Source organism: Gekko japonicus, unplaced genomic scaffold (assembly GCF_001447785.1).
Source record: "Gekko japonicus isolate JY-2015 unplaced genomic scaffold, Gekko_japonicus_V1.1 scaffold127, whole genome shotgun sequence".
Lineage (NCBI taxonomy): Eukaryota > Metazoa > Chordata > Lepidosauria > Squamata > Gekkonidae > Gekko > Gekko japonicus.
Window position 1 is genome coordinate 1,490,580 of NW_015170891.1, and position 9,206 is coordinate 1,499,785.

At 46.2% G+C, this 9,206-nt stretch overlaps 1 protein-coding gene across 1 annotated transcript in view; it reads left to right on the forward strand.

The window, feature by feature from the left end:
• The window catches only part of LHX6 (LIM homeobox 6), a 32,709-nt gene extending 26,181 nt beyond the window's left edge, over positions 1-6,528 (forward strand). Inside the window, exons 5-9 of the mRNA XM_015418414.1 lie at positions 1,149-1,249; positions 1,340-1,435; positions 3,652-3,826; positions 5,054-5,157; positions 6,508-6,528. Coding sequence (XP_015273900.1) covers positions 1,149-1,249; positions 1,340-1,435; positions 3,652-3,826; positions 5,054-5,157; positions 6,508-6,528 — 497 coding nt within the window. The remainder of the gene's footprint in view (positions 1-1,148; positions 1,250-1,339; positions 1,436-3,651; positions 3,827-5,053; positions 5,158-6,507) is intronic.
• Positions 6,529-9,206: the final 2,678 nt, after the last annotated feature.

Consider the following 9,206-nt stretch of genomic DNA (forward strand, 5'->3'; position numbering starts at 1 on the left):
AGAAGAAGAAGAGTTGGATTTATAGCCTGCCTTTCATGGAGTCTCAGAGCGGTTTACAATCTCTTTCCCTTCCTCTCCTCACAACAGATACCCTGTGAGGTAGGTGGGGCTGAGAGAGCTCTTAGAGAACTGCTCTTCGAAGAAAAGCTCTGAGAGAACCGTGACTGACCCAAGGTCACCCAGCTGGCTGCATGTGGGAGTGGGGAATCAAACCTGGTTCTCCACATTACAGTCTGCCACTCTTAACCACTACACCAAACTGGCTTTCAGTTAGGAGGGACTGCAACATGTGGGAAGGGAAAGGGGATGGTGGCAAAGGGCATGGGGAGGTGCCAATGGGGCATAGGGAACTCTGGATCCTGGAAGAGCTATGGATTTATGTGCCTGACACCAGTTCAGATATAGAAAAGGCAAGGTATTGTGCTTTTGGCAATCCTCCCTCTTCAGTTGAATATTGGCAAAGGGACTGATCATGACCAGGAACCGTCTTTCATTAACAAAATAGTATCGGGTGGAACAGGATCAGCAAGGCATAATAATAGCCTTTCCCCACTTCTGTTATCGTCATTAAAGCCGTTTTAGCTGCAGATACCAATTGGGGAAGGAAAGGGGGGGGGGAGAAGCCCAAAATGACTAGTGCGGGGCAGCTGGGTGGAAGGAACTGGATGATCTAATATCCTAGGTCTTTATTTTGCTATTAATTTTTATGAGCCTGCTCTCTAGGATGGGGGTTTACAGTTTCTGGAGAAGAGGGAGGTTAAAAGGGCAAGGGTAGAACCAGAAATATGGAAGGAAGTTCAAATCCCTAAAATGCATTGTGTAGAAATTTGAAGCTGGGAGGGGAATTGCTAAGGAGCCTTGATTTTACCTTGTTACCTGACGAACAACGCCAGCTTCATGATCGGTGCAATGAACAGAAGATGTCTGTGGATATACCTAGGTTCAATCCACCCTCCAGATCTTTTTAGCAGTGATCTGAATACATCTATGCAAGTGCATGGTGGTTTGCCAACAAGGGGCCTGCTTTCTTCAGAGAAGCTCAGTTGAGGGAGCACATCAAAGGCCCCCCAGGTAGAAGGGCACCCCAGCTATTGTTTCAACAATGTGCCTGGTTTTTAAGGTGGGTCTGATTGCTTGTTCTCTTGCAGGTAATGGCATCACACTGGAAGGGGCAGTCCCATCTGAGCAAGACAGTCAGCCAAAGCCAGCCAAGAGAGCACGGACGTCCTTCACAGCAGAGCAGTTGCAGGTAGAGAGCCCGGGTGGGTGTGGCAGTAGGGTGCAGGAGGAGGATGCTGGCAGTGTGCCTGTATTACTTTGCGTATACTTCTTCTCCTAGGTCATGCAAGCACAGTTTGCTCAGGATAACAACCCAGATGCTCAGACCCTTCAGAAGCTGGCAGACATGACAGGTTTGAGCAGGAGAGTTATTCAGGTGAGGCCCTGAATCTGGCTTATGAATAGAAGAAACTGTCTCATATAGAGTCAAATTATGGGTCTTTCTAGCTCAGTACTGTCTCCTCTGACTGACAATGACTCTCCAGGGTTCCACAAAGAAGATGGTCTTTCCAATACTTGCAACTTGGCACCCTTTAACTGGAGATGCCAGGGATTCGACTGTGAACCTTATACATGTGCTTTAAACACTGAATCACAGACCACGTGGCAACCAAAGTAGCTCCCCTGGAGTAAAAAACAGCAACAGCCTAATTGGATCACACCAAAAATCCATCTAGCATTTGGGCTCTGACAATGGGTAGCAAGATGTTCTTGAGAAGCTTGGAACATACCATGACGGAAAATTCTATCCAGTTATTGTCTTTTGAGTGATGGAATGTGTATCGAGGGGGCAGTCAGAGAATGCTGACCAACAGTACAAATACTGTGATTTGTCACAGTCAATTTGGTGGAGGGGAAAAAATCAGGCCAGGGAAGACTGTAAGCTGTCAAAAGGTTAAGGCAGCATGAACTAATATACTAGACTGCTGGGCGGATGGCTTAGGGGTGAAGTTTGATTTAAGTGCTGATCTATATGTTTAAGAAATATATGTGACATTTTCCTGGAAAATTATGATTATGAATGGATGTGGAGTGATGATATATTTTGATGCTGTCCTGTAAAAAATTCCCGCCATGTAGAAAGCTAGCTTATCAGGTGGAACCTGTTTCTCTTTCTCCTAATGAGCAAGCTTTCTAGGTGCAGACAGTTTTTCACATGGGGAGCTTCCAAATGCATGAGCTGTCCCCCAACTCTGTTTTAAATAGGGCAGTTTTAGAAGGGCTGTACCACAAACTATCCCTGAACTCTGAACTGCTGAGGATACAACAAAACAGCAGATCCTTGGGACAATCTCCATTGGTAGGTCAAGACTAGAATGAAGCAGAAGGAGGTAGACATTAAGATTTTGTAATATTTACTTGTAAGAGAATTATGTATTGACAGAGTGCATTTTTACTATCACAAACGTGCATTGGCCTAAAGCGACACGTAGATTCCAAGTGAAGGTGTGGTTTTACATGTTGTTGTGGTTTTACGTGTAGAAGCCAAGGCCACTGTTCTCAAGGATGAGGGCTTCCAGGACACTCACTCTACCAGAAAAAGACATTCTGAGCGATCTGGTTTCATCTTAGCTCCATTACCGTCTGTCTCTATCCTACATTCACCTTAATGACCAACCGGTTTCCCATCCCTACATAGTCCATGTAGTGTATAATTCTTTGTCCATTACAGGCAGTTGGTTCCCTTCCTCGAATGCAATGACTTGGCAACAGTAATTCATGCGATGGTCACCTCGAGATTGGACTACTGTAATGCTCTCTACATGGGGCTGCCCTTGTCGCAAATCTGGAAACTACAGCTGGTGCAAATTCTGTGGCCAGGCTTTTAATGGGTTTTCCAATGTGGGAGCACATTCAGCCTGTGCTGAAGGCACTGCACTGGCTACCAATAGCATACCAAATTCATTTCAAGGTGCTGGTTCTTACCTTTATGGTCAGGGACCTACATACCTGAGGGACCGCCTTTCCCCACATGTTCCTCAGAGAGCACTGCGGTCAGGGTCCCAATATCAATTGACCTTCCTTGGACCAAGGATGTCAGGTTGGCTACAACCAGGGCTAGGGCCTTCTCGGTGGCGGCTCCTCTCTGGTGGAATGAGCTCCCAGAGGAGATAAAGGCCCTGCGGGACCTTATGCAGTTCTGCAGGGCCTGTAAGAGGGAGCTCTTCCGTCAGGCTTTCAATTAGGAGCCACCCTGAGAGAGAACCATGTTTCCTGAAGACATCAAAACAACCTGTGCCAGCTGCACAATGTTAGGCCTATGGGCTGACTGAGAGGATGGTACACTGAAGGTCGATCGCCATCTTTTATCCTTAACTGTTAGCACCTTTTAATGTTATAATTGTTTTACATTGTTTTAGGATTATCTAAATTGTTTACTGTGCGTTTTATTCTTTTGTAAGCCGCCCTGAGCCGGACTTGGCTGGGAGGGCGGGGTATAAATCGGATAATAAATAAAATAAAATAAACAAATTACGCAGGGACCACGTCACCTCTGTTTTCTATACAGCACTTAACGTTGTTAATGCCAGGCTGTGTTCATTCTGGTCCTCCTCTCAAAATGCCCTTGTCATGGGTTTTCTCTCCTTCCAGGTTTGGTTTCAGAACTGCAGAGCACGGCATAAAAAGCATACGCCTCAACACACGGTGCCCCCTTCTGGAGCCTCCCAGTCCCGCATCCCTTCAGCGCTGTCTGACGATATCCACTATTCCCCCTTCAGCAGTCCTGAGAGGGCCAGGATGGTGACGCTCCACAGCTACATAGAAAGTATGTGTTGACGTGTGCTCTCCAGGCATGGCTCGCAGTAGCGTAGCGCAGGGGCTTGTCAGGCTGAACTCCATGCCAGGAGGCACCTAGTTCACATGTCACTTCTGCCACAAATGGTGACCTTAGGCCAAGCCACTCCCTTCCTCTCAGCCTCAGCAACCCCCCTCCCCATCTCCACTGCCGGGATTATAATACTGGGCAGCATCACAAAAGGTTGCAAAAAGACAAGTGCCTTATCAATGCTAAGTATTATTACTAAGGCTGGTGAGGGAACTAGGACCACTTTGAGAAGGAAGGAAATAAGTTGGCCTGTCAAAAGGATGTGTGATTTCTATGCAAACTGGAGAGGGGCATCTTGCCCAAGGTAGGAATGGTCCCTCTTTTGCTAGTTGTGCCTTACAACAGCACAAGCATGTCCACCCTGAGGATGTGAAATCTTGTTTTAGCACTACACAGTTAAATTGTGGGGTGATCACATATGGTTCAGAAGGCAGTCAAGGACCTGCTTTGCATGCAGAAGGTTCTTGGCTCAATCCCTGGCATCTCCCCTTACAAGGGTCTCAGGTAGCTGGTGCTGGGAAAGACTTTTCTCCACCTGATACAGGGAAAGCTGCTCCCAGTTAGAGGAGACTAACTAGTCTGATCCAGGGTAAGGTAAATTTGTCAGTTCAATCCATTCTTGTTTACATGAACCTGGACCTGGTTGTGATGAATCCAACAGGGACTAGTTCTAGTCACCAGGTTTCTGTTGGGCACTCTGTTCTAAGGAAAGTTGGGCCTGGAGTACCTATTGTCACTGCAGGGGCACTAGAGTAAGGTACAGAAGTTATAATCAACATTCATTGTGACCAAAGATCAGCCAAGGAGGTACTGAAGTAGCAGTGGAGGAGAGAAGGGCCACCCGCAGAGTCTCAGCATAGCTATTGTGGCGCACAGGCTTCCAGGGGAGGCACAGGTCCATATTTGGCGAATGGCTGTCTGCTCTCTGTACAGAATGCAGGATGATAACTTTGGTAAAAATCTCTTCTGGCAAGGCTTGTTTCTTCTTTGTTAAGGATTCATAACTTGTGTGTTTCTTACACGTCATCCACTGCCCTCAGCACTGCCGGTTCCATTAATAATGGGCTGCAGAAGGATGTGACGGGGTGGTGGTAGCTATCTACAAATAGTACTGCAGTAATCTCTGGCACAAAAGAATAAGGCCCGAAGCTGCCTTCTCGTTCACAGGTCAGGTACAGTGTGGACAAATGCACTGCCGGCTTCCTTACGCTGCCCCGCCTGTGCACCTCAAAGCTGACATGGAAGGACCTCTATCAAGTAGGGGGGAGAAGGTAAAGGCTATCTTTCTTCCCCTTCCAGGTTGTACCAAAGGAATCACTTGTCCACAAACTCCACAATGTTCCCCCTGCCAGAAGACTTGCTTGTCTCAGACCCTGGACAACTGCCAGCACAGCCTTCTGATTGGCTAAAAGCCCTGTATAAATTTTCCTGGGTTAACCCATTCCTGGCCATTCTGCCTTCTTGCATGTACAAAATGTCCTCCAAGTGTTGGCATTTGAAATGCTTATGTTAGCCCAATGTGGAAGATCTTCAGCATCAGTCAATGAACATGTGGGCAGCGTTAACCCTTGACATGCTCACTTTGGGGGTGAGCCCCTGTCTTGTGCAGTCACTGTGTCCCTCAGGTATACTTGCAGCATCCTAGGGAGACACAGCGACAAGGACAGGAGTTATGGCAGCCACACAAAATCACAGGCACAGTGGTGACTGGAGAAGAGAAAGACTCTCGGAGGAGGGCTTTTTTGGGGAAACCTCATAGTTTTCCATACAAAAAGTCCTAGGTTCGATCCCTAGCACACCCAGTACCAGATACAGGACAGCAGGGAAAGACCTCATTGTCTGGATACCTGGAGAACTGGCAGCTGGAGTGGACAATATTGGACAAGATGGACCAGTGTTGTAGCTCATTCTAAAGCAACTTTAGATGTTCAACTGGAGTGGCTTTGCTTGAGCATGAGCCCCTCACCTGACCACAGTCCATTTGGTCTGAATCTCAATTCCCAATGAAGTTCTCCTCCCAATGGTGTTTGTTTCTGGAGGGGAGGAGGAGAGCAGTAACAGTGCTAGCTAGGCCTATTGAAGAAAGATGCAGTGCTCCTTGAACTTGTGCGAACAGCTAATGCAGACTGCTATGGAAAGCAGTACTTGACTACAAGATCAGAGAGCTTAAACTAAAGCTGGTGAGGGCAAAAATAAAGCTTGAGCAACATGGGGTGGGAAGAGGTCTACTAATGTTGAAAAAGGAGCTGAACTGCACGCTAGGGGAGGGGATAGCAATCAGTGTTCCCTCTAAGCTGAGTTAGTGCGAGCTAGCTCACAGTTTTTTAGCCTCTGGCTCACAGATTTTTGTCTTAGCTCAGGAAGGATGGCTCCCGAGCTAACTAATTTATGCAGTAGCCAAATCACCTGTTCGCAACTTTAATGTCAGTAGCTCAGAAAGTAGAATTTTTGCTCACAGGACTCCACAGCTTAGAGGGAGGATTGATAGCAACCCCCCTCCTTCTTCGTTTGTTTTTGTTTGGCTTAAAAAGTCCCCAAGTATTCTTCAATGAGTCATGTGTGTTGCCTGATGGTGTTGCCTTCCAAAGCTGCTGAATTCTGGTGTATGGTTTTCCTCACAGGTCATCCTCTTCCAGTACTGATGGCAAGCGTTCTTCCTGATCTCCTGGGGATGCTTGTGGTGGCACTTCTGCTCAGACGCATGCCCTTCCATCCATGGCAACCATGGGCCGTCAAGATGTGGCAATCCACTTCTTCTGATTTGGCACTTCAGTCACAACCAATTTGATATCTTCTAACAGCTTCTGGTGCTACCGTCTGCTGAACACCTGGCCCTTGTGAGCTTGTTGGCCAGCGAGGACTACAGGGCAGCGCCCTCTCTGAACGAAGCAACCAACAAGCCTGCTACTCATGCTACTGTTCCTAGAACTGAGGCAAGGGAGACTACTGAAACCCAAACAGAGAATGTATTTGTCTACCAGCAGCTAACCATGTCGGGAAATAATCCAAAGCATCTGGCCTAACGTGTTCATTCTAACATGCTGATTGCCACTGGTGTAAACCTGTGTAAGAATCCAGTCTATTGACAAGCCTGTTCAGCCTTTATCTACACTCTGGGAGGCTGAATTCTTTTTGTTTTATTTTGTTTTTTGAGGGTGATATCCTGACAGAGTTTCCATAGCAGGAACTCCAGCTCTCTATCTGTCAAGTGCACTGCAACCATCGGGTCTTTGACTGTACCTCTAGGAAATGTCTGTCCATCTTCAACAGGCGGGGCTTGGGAGTGGTGGTTATACTATGTTCTGCAGCCAAACACTGACAATTTGTATCAAGAAAATCTATTCTAGGCTGTTCTCAAACCACTAGGTGTACCTCTAACCTAATCTTCGGGGGGGGGGGGAGACTTCCTAATTCCTACGAGCCAAAAATCACATTTTTAAGGCACCAAGCACCTCTCTAGAAATAAACAAATGAATAAACTCCCTAATGTCAGCATGAAATTTTTAGGAGCTGGGGATGGCTACATGCCCGGGATTTTTCCAGCACTGCAGAAACTGTTAGCAAAACTGGAATTTTAATTATGGGTCTCTTTATTTTTAAGCATTTGATTCTTGTAAAAAAAAAGGCTCTTGCTGTAAGGAGCTGCTGAGTCAGATCACAGTATGCCCATAGTACTGCCTATTCTGGGGTCTCAGGCTCACCCCACTACACAGAGGTGGCTGTTGCATTCATCACCAGTGTGTGGACTAGGCTTAAATTAGAGTGATCCTTATGTTCTCCACTTTCAGATCCCCTTCTTGCTTCTGTGGGGAGGGGGGGACTGCTTTTGCATCTGAAAAGGTGCAGGGGAGGGGAGAAGAGCTCCTGGGGCCGCCACACTGCACACCCAGTCCGGATTAGGGCCTTGTGCCAATTTTTAAAGAACTACAAATGGTTTTAAAATGGTGTCAGTGGATATGGGATGGACCAGGGGATGCTGTCACTTGCATCTGTGTTGTGAGTTCTCTCAATTTTTTTTTTTTTTTTTAAGATTGCATTCCAACAGCTGTAGTCCGATGACCAAATTCACAAGTTGAGTACTTTCCAGCTACTTCTGTTTGGAGCTGGAGAGGTCAGTATGGAAATCAGTGATTTCTTAGCCTCCTTTCTTGAGGTCTGTTTCTTGCTGAGTCAAAGGGAGAAGAGCAGGTTCCTCAGCCTTTGAGATTCTTTGCTGTTTTGGTCATAGCAGATCTCCATGGTATAGGCTCTCTCTGGTCTTTGTGACTTGGAGTGGGGCCAGTATGAACAGGCTTTCTGCAGGGAAAGTGGCCTTGCTGAGGGAATAAGGTCCCTGCTTGTCTTGAACAGTTCTAATATTTTCAGTACCGTGCCATGGTGCTGTTTGGATCAGTCCAGAGCAGATCTGTGAGCTGCAGAGATGCTAGTGTGCTGTGCTCTTAGTGGCATGTCACTTGGGAGAGCTCCTGGTTTTTTAAATTAAAGTGTGAGAAGCAAACTGTCTGACACCTTTATTATCAGCATTCAGTAACAGAGATTCTGATGGAGTTCTTTTTTTTTTTTACTCCATTACAGACCCAGATCAGGCTGGTACATGGCTCAGTGTACCTTGTAAGGAAATAGCTAGGACCGCCTTGAGAATTTTGTCCAAGTTAAGCTCCAACAGCTTTGCAAAACTGCAGACAATTTATTCTTGAATGAGTGATATACATGGAAAATACAAACTATACTGAGAAGGTGAAACCTCCCATGATTTCTTTCATTCAGCAATTTTATCAGTCAATGTATTTCACTCTAATTGATGGCATGGAATGAAATTCTTATCTCTTCCGTCTTTTTAAAAGTTTGAACAAAGATGCTCCTCACACACTTCTTGCTGAAGGAGGCTGTAAGGTATGAAGGCAGACTATACCATGATTCACAGTTCGAGGGTGTGTGTGGTGCCTTTGGGCTCATACGGAACTCCATGCAAGCAAGGGCTTTTCTATTACATTTCAGGGTCAGCAAACACATTGTCAACTGCATGGGCAAGCCCTTTCTCATGCAGAGATTACTGTGTATGTTGCAACCCCTGGAGCTTTGGACTGTAGCCATAAATAATTTTCTAAAATCTCCCAACGGATTTTAGCAACGCAGATCCAGATCATACTCTCATACAACCAAGATTTCTGGCTAGAATTCAGCTAGAAATATTCCAACAGCCAGGAAATGGAGTCATCTGAAATATGAATTGTAAAATGTCATGGATTTTTTTCTTTTCCCCAGACTATACTGAAGAAACCCCAAATGGCTTGGCTAGCAAACTGTTCCTTAGAGAGGA